General features: G+C 39.2%; 1 protein-coding gene across 13 annotated transcripts in view; it reads left to right on the top strand.

Annotated features, from left to right (window-relative positions):
• The first annotated feature begins 2243 nt into the window (after positions 1-2243).
• Usp28 (ubiquitin specific peptidase 28) overlaps positions 2244-25457 on the top strand; it is a 62111-nt gene continuing 38897 nt past the window's right edge. For 6 of the 13 annotated variants that reach the window (XM_021732360.3, XM_078047034.1, XM_005334203.5 and 3 more), the window contains exons 1-4: positions 2244-2439; positions 18781-18858; positions 20723-20855; positions 25089-25194. In XM_021732360.3, the coding sequence (XP_021588035.1) occupies positions 2383-2439; positions 18781-18858; positions 20723-20855; positions 25089-25194 (374 nt within the window). In that variant the 5' untranslated portion in view covers positions 2244-2382. Of the gene's footprint in view, positions 2440-18780; positions 18859-20722; positions 20856-25088; positions 25195-25457 lie in introns of those variants that run through there. The other 7 variants (XM_005334204.5, XM_021732363.3, XM_078047038.1 and 4 more) reach the window with 4 other exon arrangements.

The raw sequence follows: 25457 nt of genomic DNA, 5'->3' as shown, positions 1-25457 counted from the left end.
AAATCAGAGAAACAGAAACCTGCAGGGAAGGGACAACTAGACCAGAGGGCAAGCAATAAGAAATTTCCAAAATCCACCCTCCAGGAGACAAGAAAGCCCCCAGAGAGGAGAACGATGGTGGCAGCAATGCTGCTAGATAACTAGTCATGACAGGCACTAAACCACGGAGTCACATCCCCACCCCTATTTTGTATTTTATTTAGAGACAAGGTCTCACTGAGTTGCTTAGCACCTCACTTTTGCTGAGACTGGCTTTGAACTTGCAATCTTCCTGCCTCTGCTTCCCAAACTGCTGGGATTACAGGCTTGCACCACTGCGCCTGGTTATGCCTAGGAATTGTTGACACAATATACACACATTAAATAAGCAATCCAAAAATGCAAGTACAAAAATCAATAAGGGTTGTTCCAAAGAGTGTAGAAATACATAATACTCCAAATAAACTGGACTCAGAAATCTACTTGTTCTTCAGTGATAGCCAGGTCCAGGCCATGAACATGGTTTTTATTACTCACAGAGTGGGAGGAATTGGACAAAGCCATGCGTGAAAAGTTCTACCACCATTATGCACGACCATAGGATGACTGTCAATCAGGGAAGATTCTAAGGTAGCATCACGGATATCAATGTTAATTTGCTATTTATTTGCTAGGGACAGGTGATCCCTGTATCTCCTGGTGATGGGAGTAGCCAGCAGTCCCAGTCCACATTCCTAGGAGTAATGAGGCTATAGCTGACCTGTTACCTATTTCCTTAAGCCACAAGCTGTGCTCATATGCAGATTGTAGGTTTACAGGTAGAACATCATAAGCACAGGGACAACAATGCCAGAAACACAGGAAAGGCTACCAATTCCACTGGTTGGTTATCTGACGAGTCCTGCTTCCTCACATATTGAAGTATAACACTAGAGAAGCACGGAGGCAAGCATATAAAACAGGGTTTATTTAGAAGGAGGTAACATAGACTTCTCCCAAGAGGGAGAAGGAGGTCATAGCTGGTATCCTAGAAAGAGAGGGTGTTCTGCTTTTTGTTTTGTTTTAGGCTTCTTTTGTTCTCAGGGTCTCTTCCCCTTCCTCTCTCTCTCCTTCCTGTATACAGACTAGGCCTAGGAGATGCTCAGGTGGAATCCCCGCCAAAAGGTGAGAAGCAGATGGGCTGGAGGCGCCAAGCAGGAAGAGGGCCCACTGTGCATTAACAACTTTTGTTAACTCCCTGTGGAGAGGGACAATCCCTGGGACAGGTTTCCCTAGCAACAGGTTGCCCCTGGGGCAGGTTTTCTGCATAAGGGTGGAGGAAGGGCTCAGAAGGCATTAACATTTTAATCTTGCTCCATCTTCCCAGGCCGGAATTTGCCTCCTTGATCTGATCTGACCTGACCCGATTTACCTATCAATACTGCTTGTGTTCATTCTGGCTTCACTACTATTCAAATACAATTTGCACTTTAAGTGCCACTTCAGGACCAGCCTAAAGCAATGGTACAAGCAGCACTGTTAACAGTGGCTCTTTCACACCCAGCCTCCACACAGATGTTGAGACAGTAAGTGTGGCAACCACCAGACTTTTGTATTTGAAAATGTGGAAGATGGTTTAATAGTTGCGATCTCCCCCAAGTTGTTGAATCTACAATTCAACTAAGGCATCTGAGCTTTTGAACCAACAGGATAAATACCTGGCTCAAAATGCAACAAAATTTCAGTTTGAATGCCTGAAGATCTGAAATGGGACACTTGACAATTCTTGCTCACCATGGTCAGGTCAGGGTTAAGGAAACCATGCTGGGCATCCGTGAATGAGGCTGTTGGTTTTAGACAAAGCACCGCGCTCCGCCTCCACCTCTCTTTCTCTTAAAGACTGTGAACAATTTTTTTGTACAGTGGACTGGGAAATAGCTACAAGGCCTTGTGGGAGAGCCTCTTTAATGTGTTCCTGGGCAACTGCCCACAGTAACTCTTCTGAGGGGAGGCTGGAGCCAAAGCTCAGTCTCTTCCCGCAGAGGGAAGAAAACGTGACTTCGGAACGCAGGGTCCTAAAAGCCCCAAACCACTCCTCCCCCACGCCCCCCGCAGACCCTAAGCCCCTGAGGCGTTTGCCGACCGTTATCATGAGGGCGGGGCCTGGATCACGTGGCCGGCGCGGGGTCAGAACCCGGCGTGCGTGAGAACGCGCCGAGACTCCGGCCTCGGCCGCGCGCCTTGGGTGCGCGCGCAGGCCGGGGGCGGGGCGTGTGGGTTGGGCCTCCGGCGCGCGCTGCGGGCGGGGGCGGGACCTGGACCCCGCTGGGCGCCGGGTGCTGGGCGCGGGCGGGGCCTTCTGTGCTCCTGGACTGGCAGCGGTGGCGGTGGGATCCCGGTGACCCGCGGAGGGGTGCCTCAACCATGACTGCGGAGCTGCAACAGGACGATGCGGCCGGAGCGGCAGACGGCCACGGCTCGGTGGGCCAGCGACGAGAGTGGGAGCCTGGGGGCCGCCCCGTGGCCCGAGAGGGGAGCGTGGGACGGGACGCCAGCGACGCCGGGCGCTGGCGCGCTGGAGGCCCGATGGAGCAGGCGAGGCCTGCAGGGTGCGGGGCTGGGGGCCGCGGGGTGTGCCACGCGGGCGTGCAGGGGTCCGCAGGCTGCGTCGGGACTGGCCTTTGGGCTAGGTTGCGGTCCTTGCGAGTCTCGGGTTGAGGACTTCTTTTTTGGGTCTGTGAGCGAGCTGATGATGGTGAAGGTAATTAGGTTATTTTGGAAACCCTAATATAAAGGGCTGCACGTGGGGTTGTATGCATCAGGGTCACTAAGGAGAGTGCTCCTGGGCCCTGATCAGGAGTGAGAACTTCTGAAAGGGGCGGCATGGGTTGTTTTTGTTTTTACTCAAGTCAGTTTTATGGCAGTGTTGTTTTAAAGAGTGTAAAGAAGACCGAAGTTATCTCGCTTAAAGCCGAGGTTCAACGAAGTGTAGAAAACTAGGGGTCCTAACACACTACCTTCCTCCTTTCCAGCTCGCTTTTCTTTCTTAATTCCCTCTCCTCTTCTTTTTTTGAAACAGAGCAGCCTCCCTAATTATTGCATTCATTTCTAGATTTTGAAGGAGGGTGGAGGAATAGGGTGATGGAACAGAAGTTATACTGATTTTGCTCTACCTACTTCATATCTAAGTTTGAAATCAGTACAAGGATTTCTGGGATAAGATGGTGAGAGTAAAAGAACAGTGATTTGAGAGAAAATCAAAAGGCTATGAGGAAACTTGGGAAGTGGGGAATTTAAGAATATCTTCTAATGTTACTTTGGAATGTTATAACTTAACCACCTCCTTACCCCTCAGTACTACACTTTTGGTTCAAGACAGAATGGGAAATCTGTGCCAAATATTCAAATATAAGTTTGGAAGTGAGAAGTTTTCTAAAATGTAATACAGAGGTGTCATAAAGTGCTGAAGGAGAAACCTTTTGTGCCTTTTTATTCTTCTGATGCACTCAGAAAACTTGGAGTATATAACATGCACACACTTTTTAAAACTTATGTAGAAAAAGATATCTCCAGGTCCTGGGCTCCAAAGTGAAAGTATGTGAATGATGTTTTATGTGCTGATTTCTAATGGAAATATTATTGTTAGATGCTCAGTGCCTTTGGAATTTCAACCAGGATTTTTCTCTTGTTTGGTTTCAGAGATCAGTTCTATTTGTTTTTTAGGACAGTGACTTAAAAACAGGTGGGAAAATGTTGGTTTCTAGACAGTTATATTGATTTAGATAATAGACTATTTTAAGGGAGAGCAAGTCATATTTAAATTTGTTGGGACTGTCATGTAAGACCATGTCATGTGCCTGTTAATCAGTGGCATCTTCATTTATCTTTGCCATAGTTTGAGAAGTGACCCCTGTTTCAGCACTCACCATTTGAGAGTTTGTATGTGGGGTGTTTGATGAGCATTTGTATATAAGTCATAGTTATTTTGGGAAGGCTTGGCACTGTGGTGGCTACTGGCTTCAGTGTCCTGATCTTTGGCGGCCTGCAGAGTGATGACATTTACTGTTCTTCCCAGTGATTCGCCCAATACTGACAGATGATAAGCTTGGAATGCTTGATAAAGTCGTCTCCCCCCACTCCCACCCCACACCCCTGCGCCACCCCGTGCGCTTTTTTTTTCCTAATGTGAATTCTTGAAGTTAGCAGTTTAGATTGAAGGAACTTTTACCTTTTTACATCTTGGAAGATTTTAATAATTTCTTCTAAAATAGATTCTTTTATTTTGAATTCTGAGGCATTCTATCTTTCTGTTAAAAGATATTTAATTGTTATAGTTGAGAAGAGCTATCCTCTCCTGACACTGAAAGGCTATTTAAAACCTACAATCCTTCCCTTATTGGTCAGTTAAGAAGACAAAACCCTTTATAGCCCCCCAAGAATTTTAGTGAGAGAAAAATGTAATTCTCTTGAAATACACTCTCAGTGTGTACTGAAATCTCAGAGTGGCCACTTTGTGATATTACTAAATCCCCAGATTATAGACTGATTATTTCTAAAAGGTTACTTATTGACAGATTCCTATGTTGATGTACATAAAAACCAGCAGGAAAGTTTACTTGTTACAGTGTAAACAACTTGTAGTGTAAACAACTTGAAATCAGTTTGGTTCCTTTTTATTTATTTATTTTTAATTTTTTTTAGTTGTAAATGGACACAGTACCTTTATCTTATTTATTTTTATGTGGTCCTGAGGATTGAACCTACCCCCAGTTTGGTTCTTATAAACCTCTCATCTTTGGCAGCAGTACTAAGGGTTGACATCACACTTTTTGTGGGGGGCAGGGATGGTACTGGGGATTGAACCCAGGGGACTCCACCACTGGGCTACATCATCAGTCCTTTTTATTTTGAGATAGGGTATTGCCAAGTTGCCAAGGCTTGCCTTGAACTTGAATCTATCTTCCTGCCTCAGCCTTTTGAGTTGTAGGGTGTCTAGCAGGCTGACATTACACATTCTTTAGGATAGCTCAAGCCCTTTTAAAATGTGTTAATTTTAGTGAATGTAATGCCCTTTTATGCTTTCTCTTCATTTATTAAGTTTTCATTTCCTTTTACATTGTCTCATTAATTGTGACTTTTGGAACATCAGTAGGTCAATGATTGGTTGGCTTCACAACTCTCATACTCAGCTACAGTTATTGTTCACTCAGTAACAACAGTATTTATAAGACATGTTGACAGATAGGCTCTTACCAGGCACTCTTTCTTTCTTTTTTTAAAAGTATGTCAATGGACATTTATTTATTTATGTATTTATGTGCAGTGCTGAGAGTTGAACCCAGTGCCTCACATATGCTAGGCAAGTGCTCTACCACTGAGCTACAGCTCCAGCCCATCCAGGCAAGGTCTGTCTATGTGTTTTGTTTCATTAAAGAAATTTAAACCAATAGCAAAGTGGAAGCAAGTGCCTTCCAAGAAAAATAATGATGCTGATACCTGTAATAGTTAGTACCAGTAATTGAGATTTATTGTGTGCTAGACCCTGTGCTTAGAACTTAATAAGTTTTTGTCTCAATATTTATAGAAATTCTTTTATTTTTTTGGTGGTGCTAGGGATTGAACCGAGGGGCACTCAACCATTGAGCCACATCTCCAGCCCCCTATTTTGTTTTTTATTTTGAGACAGGGTCACATTGAGTTGCTTAGTGCCTCGATTTCGCTGAGGCTGGCTTTGAACTAACGATCCTCCTGCCTCAGCCTCCTGAGCTGCTAGGATTATAGACGTCTGCCACTGTAACTAATATTTATGGAAATTCTATGAGAAGGCTTATACTTTTTAAAATATCTAAGGTGACCCAGCTCAGAAATTGTACAGCCAGATCGAACCTAGGCAATTGAGTCCAAGAGTCTGAGATATCTCTGGTTCTGTCTCTTAGTTGATGGAGCCATTGTCCTAGGCCAGAACCTTCCCATTAATCTCTTAATGTCTTCTCTGTGGATTTCCTCCTAATGTTTTAAACTCCTAATCTTTCACTTGCACTCTTTCTTTTCTTTTTCTTTTGGCACTGGGGATTGAACCCAGGGGCACTCAACCACTGAGCCACATCCCCAGCCCTTTTTGTTTTTTTATTGTGAGACAGGGTTTCTCTGAATTGCTGAGGTCCTCACTTCTAGTTGTTTGGTTGGCCTTGAACTTGTGATTCTCCCCTCCTGAGTGGCTGGGATTACAGGCACACACCACCAGGCTTGGCTTTTCCCTTGCACTCTTTCTAAACATAATTTTCTTTCCTATGTTTGACTGAGCTCCCTGATGTCTAAGTAGTTTCATGTTTTGTCCAAATGCCTTGCCCCCAGCATCTCATTGATTATCTCTAATTTTAGTGGAAGAATTATATTTCCCTTCTTATTCCATCATTTCTTAGAAATAAACCTAGATTAGTAATGTGTAGTAGAGTGAGATTTTTGCACTCCAGGAGATGTTTGACAATGTTTGGAGGTGATTTTGATTGTAATTGCTATGGGAAGAGGCTACTGGCATCTAGTGGGTAAAAGTCAGGAATGCTGCTCAACATCCTAGAATGTATAGGATAGCCCCCACAACAGGCCCAAAATGTAAATTGTGAGGAGCTTGAGAAATCCTCATGTAAATGTCTCTGTTTATTCTTTTATGTAATTTATCCTTTATTATTCTCCTTTATTCTAGCCTACCCACCAGAAACTTTACTGTCTACTCCTTTGCTACTTAAATGGACCAGAGGCATCTGCATTACTTAAGATAGAAATGCTGAATATTGGATGTGCTAGAGCCAGCTTGTACTGCTTTTCCAGCAGATTGTGTATGTCTCTTCCCAGTTCTGTGTTTAGTGATCTCGTGTTGATAGTTTGAGACCACCAGGGTGAGAATATTAATGGCCAGGGAAATAAGCACACGCTGAGATTGACACACCATTGCTTGGACCTTCACTCTGGATCTATTGATTAGATTCTATCTTTTGACAAGATTCCTGCATGATTCATTTGCGCATTAAATTTTGAAAAAGCTATGGATGGGATTAATTCCCATTTTGTTGTGCACACATGTCCTCAATCCTGAAACAACAAAATTCTCTGTTGCCCTCTCCACCTGTTGTTTTGTTCACTTCTTTTTTTTTTTTTTTTTTTTTTGTTTACCTTTGGAACTCAGTTTCCAAACTGTGTCTTTCATTTCTTTTCCTTTTTTATCCCCTTGGGTACAACCAATGAAAGGAATGTATACATCAGTACAGGAGGATAATTGATGCATTTGTAGTATTTATTTCAATAATTCATCTCTCAGACCACAAACACATAAAATCCATTATTCTTGATAACATGTTCAAAACCTGAAAGTGAGACAATGAATACGATAATTCTATTCAAAAACACAAGAAGAAAAATTTACCTGTTTCTTTTTTAAAACATTGTTCCAGTGACAATATAATTCAGACTTTATGTAGAAAACTTGGAAAATAGAGATCCAAGGATTAGGGGCATAGCTGAGTACTAGACTGCTTGCACCCTGGGTTCAATTCCCAGTAATGCCAGAGACAGAGAGACAGAGAGACAGAGAGAGACAGAGACAGATAGACACCTGTGCAGGATTAAGTCTTAGCTGATGGGAGACAAAGCCAGGTTAGTTTAGTTCCTATAGTACCATAGAGATTGAGGTGGCAACAACACTTCCAAATGGCTTTGGGGATCAGTCTGGAGTTCAACAAGGAGAAGGCTGATTGCCCAGAGGCCTGCAGAGAGGCTGATCCAGTAGCATATGATTGAGTAGTAGGGAAATCAATGGTTTTACATAATCAGCATCCAGCTAGGCTAATGGTGAGTCTTGCCAAAGTAGGCTTTAGTAAGAATTTGTTATTCTTGAATGAAACAGATCTCGGAGAAGTAACCGGTCATTAAAGCGGTATCCAGGTGCATGCCTATAAACCCCGTTATTACTTGGGAATCTGAGGCAGAAGGGTTATAAGTTCAAAGCCAGCCTGGGCAATTTAGGAAGACTGTCTCAAAATTGGTGGAAAAATAATAATAAAGTATATTATTATTATTATTAAAAAAAAATAATAATAATATACTGGGGTTATAGCTCAGTGGTAGAGCACCCCTGAGTTCAATCCCCAGTACTAAAAAAATAAAGTACCCAGTGATTGACCACTTTCTGATCAAATCAGTGCATCTGTGGCCTTTCAGTAGCAGTAGTAATTCATGCCATTCTCCCTTGGTTGAATATCCAGTCTCATTCTCATGCTTTAATTATTTATCTGTGTGTGGTGGTTTTTTTTTTTATTTTAATATTTATTTTTTAGTTTTCAGCGGACACAACATCTTTGTATGTGGTGCTGAGGATCAAACCTGGGCCGCATACATGCCAGACGAGCGCGCTACCGCTTGAGCCACATCCCCAGCCCTGTGGTGGTGTTTTAATTATTATTTTGTTTTTATGATCCCTTATTACCACTTTTTAAAAAAATATTTATTTTTTAGTTGTAGTTGGACACAATTCCTTTATTTTATTTATTATTTTTATGTGATGCTGAGGATCAAACCCAGAATGCTAGGCGAGTGCTCTACTGCTGACCCACAACCCCAGCCCTTAGCACTTTTTAATTGGTATTTATCTTGGAGTTTGGTTTTATTCTTCTTATCTGTTATTTTCTTTCTCCTAAAAACTTCCTGTGTGTGTATTTAAAAAAAAAAATTTGTAAAAAAAAAAAATTGTAAAAAATATAAACACAGGGCTGGGGCGGTGGAGATTGAACTCAGGGATGCTTTACTACTGAGCTACATCCCCAGCCCTTTTATTTTTTTATTTTGAAACAGGGTCTCACTAAGTTGCTGAGGCTGACCTCAAACTTGTGATCCTGGGGATGTAGCGCAATGGGTAAAGTGCCTCGGGTTCGCATACATACATGCACTCACATGCACACAAACATGTGTATATGCATGTATATATAAATATATATATATATATAAGTATACATGTATACACATACATATACACACATGTAAATTGCAGGTCTTACTAAGTTACTTATGGCCTCCCTAAATTGTTGATGCTGGCTTTGAATTTGTAATCCTTCTGCCTCAGCTTCCTGAGTGGTTGGGATTACAGGTGCATGCCACTATACCCAGCAAGTGCTATGAATATTTGTATATGAGTATTTAAATACCTTTTTTCAGTTCTTTGGGGTACAAACCTAGAAGTGGAATTCCTGAAACACATGGTCATTCTATGTTTAACATTTTGGGAAACTGCCAAGCTGTTTTCCATAGCAGCTGCTCCATTTTACATTCCCACCAGTAATGCACAGGATTGTAGTTTCTCTATATCTTTACCAAACTTTACTAGCTGGGCATATAGGTACACACATGTAATCTCAGTCACTCAGGAGGCTGAGATTGAGGGATTGCAAGTTTAAGGCCAGACTCGCTAAATTAGGAAGTTCCTAAGCAATTTAGTGAGATTCTGTGCCAAAATAAAAATGGACTGAGATATAGCTCAGAGGTAAAGCACCCCTGGATTCAATCCCTAGTACCAAAAACAAACAAAAACCAAAAAACACTTTGCTGTTTTCTGTTTTTGTTCTTCTTTGTTTGATAATAGCCATCCTTGTAAGTGTGAAGTGGTAAATCATTGTTTTTTAAATTAATAAATATATTTTAGTTGTAGTTGACACAATACCTTTATTTATTTATTTATGGTGCTGAGGATCAAACCCAGGGCCTCACACAAACTAGGTGAGCGCTCTACCCTGAGCCACAACCCCAGCCCCCCCAATCATTGTGGTTTTGATTTGTATTTCTCACATGACTTATGTTGTTAACATCTTTTCACAAATTTATTGTCCATCTGTTTATCTTCTTAAAATGTCTTTTCAAATTTTTGCTCATTCCATTTTTCCCCCCTCCCTTCCCAACACCCCCACCTATTCCCACACACTGGGTCTTGAACCTAGTAGTACTGTACCCTGAGCTGCATTACACCCTATTTGTTTATTTGTTTATTGATTTATTGGTACTAGGGATTGAACTGAGGGGTGCTTAATCACTTCCCAAGCCTTTTTTTGTATTTTATTTAGAGGCAGGGTCTCACTGAGTTACTTAATGCCTCACTGTTGGTGAGGCTTTGAACTCCTGATCCTCCTTCCTCAGCCTCCTAAGCCACTGGGATTACAATTGTGAGCCACCACATCCAGCTTCCCAAGCCCTTTTTATTTTTTATTTTGAGACAGTATCTCGCCAACTTGATTAGGGCCTTGTTAAATTACTGAGGCTGGCTTTGAACTTGTGATCTTCCTGCCTCAGTCTTCTGATCCTCTTGAGATTACAGGCATGTGCTGCTGAGTCTATGTGCTATGGAACCTGGCTCATTTTGCTTTTTTAATAATGTCCTCTAATGCACAAAAGTGTTTAATTTTGATGAAGTCTAATTTGCTATTTTTTTGTGTGTATAATACTGGGTATTGGACCAGGGCCTCATGTGCTGGGCAAGTACTCTCCCACTGAACTACAATACCATACCCAGATTCAGTATGTTTTCCCCTTTTGTTGCTCATACTTTTGGTGTCGTATTAAGAATCCATTATCAAATCCAAGGTTATGAAGATTTGCCTCTGTGTTTTCTTTCAAAAGTTTTATACTTTTAATTCTTAAATTTAGGTCATTGATCCATTTTGAGTTAATTTCTGTTTATTGTATGTGACATGGGTTCAGTATCATTCTTTTGCTTGTAGATAGATATTCAGTTGCCCAGAACCATTTGTTGATGAGACTGTTTTTCCCATTAAATGATATTGATATCCTTGTTGAAAATCAGTTGACCATAGATGAATGAACTTTCTGGACTCTCAACTTTCATTTCATTTTTCTGTATGTCCGTTCTTATGCCATACTAGAGTATTATGATCAGTGTAGCTTTTTAGAAAAATTTCAAAACTAGGAAGTGTGAGTTCTCTGACTTTTCTTTTTTCAATATTGTATTGGCCTTTCAGGGTCTATTGGAATTCTGTGTGAATCTGAGGATCACCTTTTCCATTTCTCCAAGAGGCCATTGGAATTTTGATAGAATTGCATTGAGGTTGTAGATCATTTTGGTGCTGTTACTATCTTGGTAATAAGTTGTTCTGATGGTTAATATTATGTGCTAATTTTGTTGGGCTTTGGGGTGCCCAGACATTTGTCCAGGTATTATTTTAGGTGTATATGTGAGGGTATTTTGGGATGAGAATGAGATTGAATCAGTAGACTGGATAAAGCAAATTGCTTTCTCTAATGTGGGTGGGCCCTATCCGATTGATTGAAGACCTAAGTAGCACAGAAATTCTGATTAAGAGGAAACTTTGAGGCTAGGTGGTGGCACACACCTGTAGTCCCAGCGACGAGGGAGGTTGAGGCAGGAGGATTACAAGTTCAAACCCAGCCTCTGCAATTTAGGCCTGAAGCAACTTAGCGAGACCCTATCTCAAAATGAATAAAAGGGACTGGGGATGTGACTCAGTGATTAGCACCCCTGGTTTCAGTCCCTGGTAGGATGATGATGAGACCCTATCTCAAAATAAATAAAAGGGACTGGGGATGTGACTCAGTGGTTAGCACCCCTGGTTTCAGTCCCTGGTAGGATGATGATGACGATGACGATGATGATGATGATGATGATGATGATGATGACGACGACGAAGACGACGACGACATTTTCCCTGCCTGACTGCTGGAGCAGAGACTTTAGTCTTTTGTCCTTATACTTCAACTTCCACCATCAATTCTGCTTGTTCTTCAAGCTTCACACTCAACCTGGAACTTACATCTCTTAGCTTTCCTATTTCTCAGGCCTTTAGATTTCCACTGAAATTTACATTTTCAGTTCTCCTGATTCTGAGCCTCAGACTTGGGCTAGAACAACACGACTGGTCTCCCAATTCTTCAGCTTGAATGAATAGTCATGTGAACCAATTCCTTAACTCTCTCTCTGCATACACACATATCCCCTATTGGTTCTTTTATTTTGAAGAACACTAGTACAGTCTTTCAGTTCATGAAGATGGGTATCTTTTTAAATTATTTAGGTCTTATATAACTTCTTTGAGCAATGTTTTGTAGTTTGCACAAATCTTTCACCTCTGTGGTTAAATTTATTCCTAGATATTTTATGATATTATTATAAATGAAATCATTTTCTTGATTTCCTTTTGGGTTGTACATTGCTGCTGTATAGAGGAAGAACATTTAATTTTTGCATCTCATTTTATATCCTGCAATTTTGCTTAATTTATTAATTCTTACTTCTAGTAACCTTAATTATTATTTTTTTCTTGCCCATTGCTTTGTCTAGAACTTTCAGTAAAATGTGGTATAGTAATGGTAAAAGTGGGCATCTTTGTCTTGTCCTTGATTTCAAGGGTAAAACTTTTGTCTTTCACTATTGAATACGATGTTACCTGTGGGTTTTTGTTGTTTGTTTTGATATTGAGGCTTGAACCTGGAGAGTTTCTACCACTGACATCCCCAACCCTTTATTTTGACATAAGATTTTGCTAAGTTACTTAGGGCCTTTCTGAGATGCTGAGGCTGGCCTCAAACTTGGGATCCTCCTGCCTCTACCTCCTGAATTGCTGGGATTTCAGGTGTGTGCCATTGTGCTAAGCACCTGTGTTTGGGGTTTTTGTTTGTTTGTTTGTTTAGTTTGTGTAAGACCCTTTATTATGTAAGGAAATTCCCTTCAATCCCTAGTTTTCTGGATCTTTTGTCATGAACGGTGTTGGATGCTGTCCAGTGCTTTTCTCTAGCAATCAAAATGATCATGCTGCCGGCATGCCTGTAATCCAAGTGGCTCAAGAGGCTGAGACAGTGCCTTAGCAATGACCAGGTGAGGCACTAACAACTCATGAGACCCTGTCTCTAAATAAAATACAGAATAGGTGGGGATGTGGCTCAGTGGTAGAGTGCCCCTGAGTTCAATCCCCAGTACCAAAAAAGAAAAAATGATCATGCTGTTTTCTCTGTTTGTTTTCTTTTAGGTTATTGGCAATAGCATTCTCATAGGCATCCACTTACAAATATTTGACTAAGCTTTATTTCTTCATTTTTTGAGTTATTCAAAGTGTAGTCTACCTTCCTATTTTTCCTATTAGCATCCTGCCTCTCATCACAAATGATTTGGGTATTATCCCTTTGGCTTACAGTAGTTAAGCTTTCTTTCCCTGATCTCATCCTTACTTTGAACTAGTTGTTCATGTGTGCTAGATTAATCTGCTTAAACACTGCCTCTCCCATATCTCTTCTTATGATTATCCATTGTTCATCACATTAAATCTAAACTCATCCTGACATTTAGTACCTTTCATAATCCCATGTCACATCACCTCCCTGATTGCTGCTATTTATAAAAAACAAATTCCGCAGAGACCAACCTAATAGTAACTTAAAATTTAATTGTTAGATTTCTAAAACTATAATCATGAAAATTTGATTTCTTACTTTCCTCTGATATTTTTCTACTTTTATCTCTAGCAAAAATTTATGATAATGGCATTTTCCTTAATTTTTGGAGATTCATTCCACTGTAATGACTTCCCAGACGCATTTTCTATATTTGGTTGGGTCATATATTCAAGGAAATGAGAAAATATTGTCTTAATGTATTCTAAAGCAAGAAAGAAGCAGTGTAGAACATTATGTATAGTATAAAAAAATACTCATGGGTATAGACGGTTTCTGGAAAGATACAAACCATGAGTAGTGTTTAACCCTTTAGGAATGGAACTCGAGGGAGGAGATATTTCTTTTTCACTTTATATCCTTTTGTACTTTTGGAATTTTTTAATCAGTGGATGTGAAAAAGGTAAAAATTTTTTACAAGTAAATAATGATTTATTATTCTCATTTTTTAAGGTTTTAGTTTAAACCAACCTACATCATATAAGAGCAGCTAAATGCTAAAATTATTTAAATGCCTTTGAAATTTTTAAGCCAGTTGATGAACTGAAACTGGTATTTTTATCAGTCAAGTAAATTATTAAATAGTCCAGGTCAGGGAATTTTATCATCCACACAAAGCTGCTATTTGTAATTTTTACAAGTCATGTTGTTATGACTACATTAGGTTCTTCCCAGTGAATAAATTGCACAACATAGGGTTGTTGCTGGGAGAAAAACTGAAAAAAATGCCAGGGCTTTGTGGCATTTTTTGTCAAAGTCAGAAAGGTTAACAGCATTCTTAGCATGTATTGTTAAGAAACTGTTGTTAAGACAACACTATTTTATTTTTGCTTCATTTTATTTTTTTTCTTTGACTCCTATTTAGGGTTTTGTTTGTTTTTTGTTTTCTTGCATTGGGTACTGAAGTTTTATTTTAAAATTAGAAAACCAATTGGTTAACTTTGGAGGGAATTTTATTAGGTACACCTTCGTTGTTCTTTTGTGTAAAGGAACATACATAAAATTTAGAAGTCTTTGTAAGACTACACAATTAAAATCAGAAAATGTGTTTATCAGAATAATGAAGTAGCATCTCTGTTTGAAATAATTTAGAAAATGACTCTATGTTAGTAATTAGTAGTGTTTCTTTATTTGATCAGGGTTTTAACTTAGTTGCAGTAGGATTAGACCAATTGTTTGTGACAGAAACTTGATAGCTTAATTTTTTTTCTATTAATAAAATCCTGTTTGTTGCTTATTGCGAAGTGGGTTATTGCTTTTAAGAAAATCTCTCGGTTATGAACTGTAGACTGAATTGCCCTAAAGCCATTGAGTAGTTGAGGTCTGAAAGTTGAGAAGGGTGTGTGTGTGCACTCTCCTATTTTTCCTGCCTCTGGGCAGGAAAAAAAGAGTACTTGTTTGTGAAAACAGTGTGAACTTAGTCAAGGAAATGCAGACCTGTTGGTTCTTGCTAACGTTTGGCTTCATTGTGACAGGAGCACAGGCTTTGTCTTGTCTCCTGTTGGGTGTGTACTTTATATATAGCAGTGTAGTTAGAGGGAAGGTAACATTTATATCTGCTTTCTTTAAAGTTCCAGAAAAATAGAACTTTTAGTACAGTAGAATCCTGATGAATTTAGTTTGTCTGTTACTATAAAGTCAGCATTTAATAGTCTTATTAGGATTTTGAAGGTAGGTACTTGCTGAGAATTTTAGTTAAATATTTACAGGATGGAATCAAGTCAGTGCAATCAAGCAGTTGGGTATGTGTATCAATAGCATAGAATAAGCCTTGTGAAATCTATGATTCACACTTTTTTTAAATTTACACTCTTAATATCTGTCTTTTTTTTTTTTTTTTTTTTTTTTTTTGCGAGGTGTGGGGTTTTTGCAAGGATTGCACTCAGGGGCAGTCAACCACTGAGCCATACCCCCAGCCCTATTTTGTATTTTATTTAGACACAGGGTCTCATTGAGTTGCTTGGTGCCTCATCATTGCTAAGGCTAACTTTAAACTCAAAATTCTCCTGACTCAGCCTGTCAAGCCACTTGGATTACAGATGGGCCTGCACTTGGTTAATGGCCATCTTTGATTTATATTTTAACTCAAAATAGCTGATGATAGTTTTTTCCCCCCATGTACTGGGGGTGGAATCCAGGAATGCTCTTACCACTGAGCTATACCTCCACCCCCAGCCCTTTTTATTTTTTATTTTGAGACAGGATCTTACTAAATTCTAAAGACTGGCCTCATTTACCATTCTTCTGTCTCAGTCTCTCCAATTGCTGGGATTATAGGCATGTGCTATTGCACCTAGCCCATAAATAGGTTTTATAAATCTTAATTTACATATTGCCTGACTTTTAGGATTGTTATAAGGATTATACATTATATAAGGCACCTGGGTTTCAGTAAATTCTAGTTGCAGTCATTATCAGCACTATCTTAAGGATAAATTCAAATTGGGCAGTTATGTTGTATGCTTGTATGTTGTATGCTTTACTAGAGAAAAGAACTTCATATGTAAAACAATTGAACTAAAAGCCCCATTCATTTACAGGCTCATTGTTTCCTCAATATGGGGGCTTAGAAAAGAGAAAGAATAGTGTGGGCCAGAGTTTTTGAAAGGACTGTGTGAAGGAACTAAGATGAAGTAAACCCTTGACTGTAGGTTGTCTTCTATAATTCACCAATGGAAGAGGTGTTACTAGAGATAATAGGAGCAACATTATAAGACCTGGTGTAATTTGGATCTTGAATGTCCTCCAAGACCCTAGTTGAAGGATTGGTTCCTAGCCATTGGTGCTGTTGGAAGCACAGCATGATATGGTGTAAGTGCCGGATATGGAGTCAGGCAGCCTGGGTTCAAATCCCAGCCTGAGCCAGGCACTATGGTACATGCCTGTAATCCAAGAAGTTTGGGAGGCTGAGACAGGAGGATCATGAGTTCAAAGCCAGGCTCAGCAAAAATCGAGGCACACTAAGCAACTCAGTGAGACCCTGTCTGTAAATAAAACACAAAATAGGGCTGGGGATGTGGCTCAGTGGTCGGGTATCCCTGAGTTCAATCCCCAGTCCCAAACCAAACAAGCAAACAAACAACAACAAAAAAAAACCCAGCCTAATTCTTAGCTAGCAATATCCTGTGTAAGTTACTTGACCTACTCTGTGTGCCTCAGTTCTCTGTCAAATGGTCATAATTCACATCTCACAGATTTGTTATAAGAGCTAAATGGTTACATGAGTTAATACGTGGCTGTAGTTGTAGCTCAGTAGTAGAGTGCTTGCCTAATTGTGTGAGGCACTGGGTTGATCCTCAGCAACCCATAAAAGTAAGTGAATAAAGGAATTTGTTTCTAAATTTAATACATGCATGCAAAGTGTTTAGAATGGCACCTGTCTAGAAGTAAGCAGCATATGTTATATCTTTTTTTTTTTTTTATACTGGGTATTGAACCCAGGGGTACTCTACCACTGATCTACATCTTCAGCCCTTTATATTTTTTATTTTGAGACTGTGTCTTACTAAGTTGTTGAAACTGGCCTCTAAATTGTGATCCTCCTGCTTCAGCCCCCCAGGTAGCTAGGATTACAGGCACATGCCACCATGCCCAGTTTATATATTAGTTTTTACTGGGATTATTTTCTGTAAATCAAGAATTTCAAATGAAAATGTGATTATCTATTTCATTGTTACCTTCTTAGTCAATTTGGTATTAATATGCTACTTATGTCCCCAAACCCTTTTGAGGGTATGTTGATTTTGGTTTTTTATAAATTTGCATTTGATTGGAATACCTAGATTCACATACTTTTACACAGTAAAATCAAATGAAATTAGAATTAGTTTGGAAAAAAGTTTTAATACCTTATTGTTGTGAAAATCACATGGTGGTTTTCAACTTCTGTCAAGGCTAAGTAACACCTTTTAGTCTGATAATCACCCTCCCTTGTGTACAATGACTGGCTTTAACAAGACCCATGGCCTTAAAAACTGCTGACCATAGCAGGATAGGGTTCCATTTCTAGCCTCTGACTGTGGCCTATGACTAGAACAGAAAGGCCGTTGATGCTTTTTCAAGGACTGTGGAGGGATGTTTCAGTTAGTTATTTCTAGTTGTGTGATACTTAAGTGTTGCATTGTTGAGCCCTCAGCTGTTGAAGAAGGCAGGATACTGTTTCTGTTACAGCTGGCAGTAAACATAGACTCTCTTTGAGTTCTATTACTAATTGAAGTTAATATAATGTTGAAGCATAGAGTTTTGAGTCAGAACTTTATTCTGGTATTACCTTAGTCGTGGTATAAATTAGATTTCTTCTCACTGAATTAATTTTGAACTTGATTGTTTTTAATATTCATGTAAAAGATCATTATGTCTCAAGTTATTTAAATCAAGCTATACTTGTAAATAAGTATTTTGTGTTAAGTTTTGACTGTGAGAAACAATATAAATCGATAGTTTGAAAGACTGTAAGGCTAAAAAGGAGTTAAAAACGGATCTTGTAGCTGAAAGTTAACCAGTTAGGTTTTTCTAAATTTTTTATTTGGGTTGTACATAGACACATACCTTTATTTTATTTATTTAATTTTATATGGTGCTGAGGATCGAACCCAGTGCCTCACACATGCCGGGCAATCGCTCTACCACTAAAGCCACAACCCCAGCCCCCTAGTTAGGTTTTCCATGATGCATATCAGAAGAGAACACATTTCATAGGTCATTTTTTCTTTTCTTTGTCATGTTTTTCTTTTTTAAAAGAAAAGCTGTTGAGCTTAACCATAGTTTATTCTTTTGGAATAAATATTTCATCATTTAGAAAACTCTCACTTCAGCTATACTTCTGTTTAATCAGCTCTGAAGTTTTAAATATGATGTTGGTGGTACTAATCATTTGTAAGTTATATGATTGGAAACATTGTCAGTGAAAAATGACACACACAAGTGGCATGTGCAGTCAAGCTTAAAATAGCTGCTCCTCACATCCATTCGAATTCCCTGGACTCCTTGTATGACCTATTTATGCACACTTTACAGAAAGCAAAACCTAAGCATCCATTCAGCTAAACTACTACATTTTTAAATGTTTTATTTATTTATTTTATTTTTATTTTTATTTATTTAATTTATTTTATTTATTATTATTGGTAGTTTTACTTTTTTTTTCTTCAAATTTTATAAGTGCCCATGGCATTTGCCTTGATTAGGCTTTTAAAAAATTAATAGATTTGGCATTTCAGGATATATCTGGCAGTCAGTTTCTTGTTAGATGGATCTTGTCAGTTCTCCAGAGTGAAAAATGCATGTCTCAGGCCTATCTATCCAAGATGTGCCCAGTTTTATTTTCTGATTGACATGTCTTTTTTCCCCCCATCTCAAATATAGAGCTGCCAAATGCTGTTAAATCAACTGAGAGAAATCACAGGCATTCAAGATCCTTCCTTTCTTCATGAAGCTCTAAAGGTTGGTTTGTAGACCCCTTTTAGCCAACAGCCTTTAAAATAATTGTCTGTGTAATACTTGTGTCAGTTCAAGCTATCTTTATGCCAAAATAAAAATACATATAAGGGACAGAAATTGAACAGGTAAATGGTCCAGTTTCTTCAGTATGTTAATTGTAAAGGGATGGGGGACACTTTTGGAGAAACCCTACAAAGTCAAAGAGATTTAAGAGTCATATCAACCAGTTAATTGTACAAACCTTATATAGGTCCTGATTGAAACCGGCAAACCAAATAATATTTGAGACAAGGAAAACCCCCCACCTCCATCCCCTCTGATACTGGGGATTAAACCCAGGGCACTTAACCACTGAGCCAAATCCCTAGCCCTTTGTATTTTTTTATTTTGAGACAGTGTTTCGCTGAATTGCTTAGAGCCTTGCTAATTTGCCAAGGCTGGGTTTGTACTTGCAATCCCCCTGTCTCATCCTCTGGAGTTGCAGGGAATTACAAACTGATTATAGGCCTGCGCCAAAGCACCTGACAATATCATTACTCTTAGACTTTGTGGCCTGTATTTTTAAAAAGATGCAATCTAAAATGTTGACCAGTGAAATGACAAAATGCTTAGACTTTGCTTCAGAATGCCTGGGAAGGAGTAGGCAGTATAGATAAATCAAGATTGATCATGACTTGATAATTGTTGAAGCAAAGTGATGGGTACGTGACGTTCAGTTTTTTCACTATACTGTGGTAAGTTTTAGACATTTTTTCTTTTCTTTTTTTTAATCTTTTTTTTGTTTTTTGAAACTGGGGGTCAAACCCAGGGCTTTGTGAATGCAAGGTAGATGTTTTGCCACAAGGTAGATGTTTTTCCAGCCCTTAGAAATTTTTTCTTTTTTTTAAATTGTTTTTATTTATAGATGGACATGTTATCTTTATTTTTATTTATGTGGTGCTAAGGATCGAACCTGGGGTCTCATGCATGTGAGGCAAGCGCTCTACCACTGAGCTACAACCCCAGCCCAGAAATTTTTTCTAATGGAAAATTCCAAACCTATATGTATAAGTGTGTGCTATAAATAATTTGCATATATATATATATATATATCTGGGGGTGTACTGGACATTGAACCTAGGATTACCACTGAGCCATATACCCAATGCTTTTTATTTTTTTATTTTGCAACAGGGTTTTGTTAAGTTGCTTAGGGCCTAAGTTGCTGAGGCTGGCCTTAAACTTTCAATCCTTCTATCTCAAAAACCAATATTATATCTATTATAAAATATGGTAACTGCTTATTATTTTAGAGGCTGACGCTTCAGAATCTGTGTTACTTGTCGGCTCTCATTTGACACATTGAACTTGAACTATTTTGTGAAATCAGGAATAATAAGATTTGAAACAATGACAAATATACAGCAAGATTTAGCATTTGTTTGCATGTTGTGGGAATCAGAGCATAGAAACTTAACTCCTGTAACTGGGTGTTGATTATACCTTCAAGCAAATTAGACTCATTGTACTCCACCATACTTTTTCTCTTCTTTTCTTTTTTTGTTGTCACTGAGGATTTAGCCCAGAGCATCGTACATGCTAAACAAACACTTTACTACTTAGCTACATTCCTCATTCTTTTTGAGACAGATCTCACTAAAATGCCCAGGGTGGTCTTGAACTTGTGATCCTCCTGCCTCAGCCTCTTACACATTTGCACCACCACACCTGGCTCATACTTGCTTTGTCTACCTTATATCTAGAGTTACACCTAGACTTACTCATTGTCACCACGGTAGTAGGGAGGTATAACCCCAAAACTATCTTTCTACTTACCTTTCACTTTGATTCTTTGCTTTTGAAATGTTTTTTGTTTTTCCCCCCTTAGGCCAGTAATGGTGACATCACTCAGGCTGTCAGCCTGCTCACTGATGAGAGAGTTAAGGAGCCCAGTCAAGACACTGTTGCTACAGAACCATCTGAAGTAGAGGGGAGTGCTGCCAACAAAGAAGTATTAGCAAGTAGGTCTCTCTTTCTATGAATTTGCACAAAATTTGTGTGTATTAGTTCTCTACAAAGCCTATCAACCCTTTGAATAGCTAACTCTTGAGTCATTGCTATGTAGCAGGCATCATTGTGAGCTTAAAAATTTTTTAAAAAATATTTATTTTTTAGTTGTAGTTGGACACAATACCTTTATTTCACTTTTTTTTTTTTTTTTTTTTTGGTTCTGAGGATTGAACCTGGGCTGCACTCTTGCCAGGCTAGTGCGCTACCACTTGAGCCATATCCCCAGCCCTTTATTTCACTTATTTATTTTTATGTGGTGATGAGGATCGATCCCAGGGTCCTGCACGTGCCAGGCGAGCATTCTACCGCTGAGCCACAACCCCATCCCCTAAATTTTTTTTCTAATTCATTCATTATTTAGTATTTAATCAGTGAGCACTAGCTATGTGCCAGACACTCTGGTGGTCCTGGGGATTAAGTCCACAAGAAGGCCAAGCTGAGGCTGAGTGAGTTGGGAGGGCACTAAGAACTGTGGAGTATCCAAATGTGGTGGTGCACACCTGTAATCCCAGCAATTCTGGAGGCTGAGGCAGGAGGATCCCGAGTTTGAGCCCAGCCTTAGCAATTTAGCCAGGCCCTAAGCAACTTAATGAGACTCTGTCTCAAAATAAAAAATACTAGGGATCTAGATTAGTGGTGAAGCACCCCTGAGTTCAGTCCCCACTATAAAAAGAACAGTGGAGGAACTGGAGGTGAGTCATGTGCATCCTTTGTAAGTGCTGGCGGATACTCCCAGTTAAGTGGACAGCCCTTGAGAGTTTAGAACAAAGAGTGAGGTAAGCTGGTTTCCATTTTCTAGAGGCCATTCTGACTGCAATGTTAAGAATAGAATGTGGAGGAGAGGGTAGTAAGGAGCCATGAGTCAGGTCAGAGAGCCCAGGACCATTCGGGAGGCTGTTCAGGTGATGGAGGCTTGGGCCAGCAGGCAGTTGTGGATAGGTGAGAAGTGCTTGCATTCTAACAGCTGTCTGGTGCTTTTTAGATAAAATCCATAGAATTTGCTTACTGCAGAGATAAGGATTGTGAGAGAAAGGTTTTTTTGTTTTTTGGTTTTTTTTCCTGAGCATCACTGAAAAGATAGAGCTGCACTTATCTAAGAGGGATAATCACTGGTGAAGCAGGTTTAGGACGAAGATGAAGGGATCATTTCTGATAATACTAAGTTTGAAATACCTGATATTCAGATGGAGATGTCCAGAAAGTGAGGAGACCCAGGTGTGAAGTTCAGGGGAGAGATCCTGACTAGAGCTAGGTAAGCATGGAATCAGGAAATGCTATGTAAAGGTATGCGATTAATGAGCCAAGTCTCCAAGGAAGTGGTGTAGAAAAGGTAAAAAGTTCAGCAGCTGAATGTTCCCAGTCTAGGGAGGTGATGAGTATTGAGGGAAAACCTGGAGGGTGGTACTCTGAAAGCCAAGGAGGCTTCTGGGAAGAAAGAACCACCAGCTGAGTCAGATGGTGTAAGTGGACATTTGGCCTGTTTGAAATTTTGAGCTATTCTGAATAATGCTGCTGTGTATGTGTGGATATATATATATGTACATCTATATATGTATGTGTATATATGCATATAATAGTTTTCCTTTTTTAAAAGTGGGGGGAGAGAGAGAGAGAATTTTAATATTTATTTTTTAGTTTTTGGCAGACACAACATCTTTGTATGTGGTGCTGAGGATCCAACCCGGGCCGCACGCATGCCAGGCGAGCGCACTACCGCTTGAGCCACATCCCCAGCCCTACATATAATAATTTTCAACTCACAGCATATATTACGTATAATATCTATAACATATAATACGTATGTGTACACAAAACATGTATTTTTTGGTGGTACTAGGCATTGAACCCAGGGTTACTTTGCCACTAAGCTATGTCTTTAGCTCTTTTTATTTATTATTTTGAGACAGGATCTTCCTAAGTTGTCCAGGCTAGCCTTAAACTGTAAACCTGTACACTCAGAAAAATGAGAAATTATACCCCATCTGATTCAAATGTATGATATGTCAAGATCATTGTACTATCATGTGTAACTAATTAAAACAAATTTAAAAATTTAAAAAAATGTGAAACTCTATACCAATTAAACAACCTCTTTCCTTCCTCCTCCTAGCCTCTGATAAACCCATTCTTTTTTCATTTTCTTTGTTCTTTTTCTTTCTTTTGGGTCCTGGGGATTGAACTCAGAGGTGCTTAATCACTAAGCTCCACATCCCAGCCCTCGCTATTGTTTATTTTGAGACAGAGTCTCTCCAAGATGCTGAGGCTGACCTCAAATGTGCATTTGTACCTTTTCAGGGACATGTTTTGCAAAAATTTTCTCCTGTGGGTTGACTGCACTTTCTTAATGGTGTCCTTTGAAGCCCAAAGGTTTTATTTTTTATTTTTAATTTTCTTTAAATTTTTTGTATTGAACCCAGAGCTTTGCACATGCTAGGCGGGCACTCCACCACTGAGTCACTCCCCAGCCCCCAAAAGTTTTTTATGTTTTTATTGGTGCTGGGGATTGAACCCAGGGCCTTGGGCATGCTAGGCAAGCACTCTCCAACAAGCATATGCCATCATGCCTGGCTTTTTTTTTTTTTAATTAGAACATTATATTATACATAATAAGTTCGTTTGGACAAAATCATACATGCATGGAATTTGATTTACTCCATTTTAGTCCTCAGTGTGCCCAAGTTCCCTTTCCCTCTTCCCTTCTGCTACTTTACTGATGATCTTTATGTTTATTGTATGCCAAGTAGCATGATCTTTTGTGTGTGTGTGTGTGTGTGTGTGTGTGTGTGTGTGTGGTACTTACCTATATCCCCAGCCCCCATTTTTTGTGAGACAGAGCCTCACTGAGTTGTCCAGACTGGCCTTGAATTTGTGAACTTTCTTCGTTAAGAAGCTGGGATACAGGTGTGCACCACTGTGCCTGGCACAGTTTTGATTAGTGCAGTTTTGTGTATCTATAGGTACTGTCTTTCATTTTAGATGAAATGTTCTTCATTGCTGGTGTATAGAAATTAATTTAACCTTTTATACATTGGTCTTTTATTCACCTATTTTTTGTGGTGCTGGGGATTAAACCTAAAGTATTGTTCATGCCAGGTAACCACTCTACCACTGAGCTAAATTTAGTCACTAATTAGAACTATTTTTTATAGATAATTTTGGGTTTCCCTTGTAGATTATTATCATCTGTGAATGATTATTGCTTTGCTTATTATCCAGTATGTATGTATATATGTGTTTAGTTAGTTAGTTAAGATGTCTCAGTACATTGTTTAAGACTGGTCTTAAACTCCTTATCTCAAAGCAGTCCCATTTCAGATTCCTAAATAGCTGGAATTACAGATATGTGCCACTGCACTTGGTTCAGTCTCTAAGTTCCTTTTGTACTAGTTAGGACTTCTAAAGCCATGATAAAAATCGTCATAACAGATGGGCATGCTTGGGTGCACCCCCATACTTCCAGGATTACAAGTTTAAGGCCAGCCTCAGCAACTTAGTGAGGCCCTAAATAACTTAACAAGACACTATCTCAAATTAAAAAATGAAAAGGGCTCAGGATGTAGCTCAGTGGTAAAGTATACTGGATTCAATCCCTGATACCATGAAAAAGGAGTGATAATCGAATTATTGAATGCTGTTTCTAATATTTTGATTTTTTTGTCTCTGTGGTCATTTATGAGTTTGTAATTTTTTTCTTACTGTTGTTGACAGGTTTTTATGTGTATACTATTATGCTAACTTCCTAAAATGAGTTGAATATGTTTTCCATTCTGAATAGTTAGTATGAATTGAAATAGTGTGACATTGAAAATCTGTTCCTTGAATGTTTTATATTTAGTGAATTTTTTATGATGATAAATAGAGACTATGTATTTAACTTACAGGTGTGGGATTTATTTCTCACTGTGTGGAAAGACACTTTAGAAGAGGGTATGTGATTCCTACATTTTAATAGCTTATTTCTGTACTGTTGTCTAGTATAAGGTTACAGTGTAGCATTTAAGTTATTCATTTGACTCTGGACAGAGTAATGAAATTGTTCTTACACAGATGAGCCATTATAGGGACAGCTAGAGAGTATATCTGTTTGGGAAGTGTTTTTACTTTTTTTTTTTTTTTTAATACTGCAGACAGAAGGGCAGTTTTCTTCGAGGTGTGGACTAATTAAATTTCTATTTATTTTATAGAAGTGATAGACCTTACTCATGATAACAAAGATGATCTTCAGGCTGCCATTGCTTTGAGTCTGCTGGAGTCCCCGAAAATTCAAGCAGATGAAAGAGAGCTTAACAGGTTATTGCTTTAATTTATATTCTATGCTCCCCACATTTATGTGTAGGTCAGAGGCGAACAGCTCTGTGCATGCCACTCAGGAATAATTCCACCAAATTCCTTTAATGGCACTTGAGTCAAATTGCTTTTAGGAGGGGCTGGGGATGTGGCTCAAGCGGTAGCGCACTTGCCTGGCATGCGTGCGGCCCGGGTTCGATCCTCAGCACCACATACAAACAAAGATGTTGTGTCCGCCAAAAAATAAAAATAAATATTAAAAAAAA

This window comes from Ictidomys tridecemlineatus, chromosome 4 (genome assembly GCF_052094955.1).
Source record: "Ictidomys tridecemlineatus isolate mIctTri1 chromosome 4, mIctTri1.hap1, whole genome shotgun sequence".
Lineage (NCBI taxonomy): Eukaryota > Metazoa > Chordata > Mammalia > Rodentia > Sciuridae > Ictidomys > Ictidomys tridecemlineatus.
This window is presented reverse-complemented; position numbering and strand designations above follow the sequence as displayed.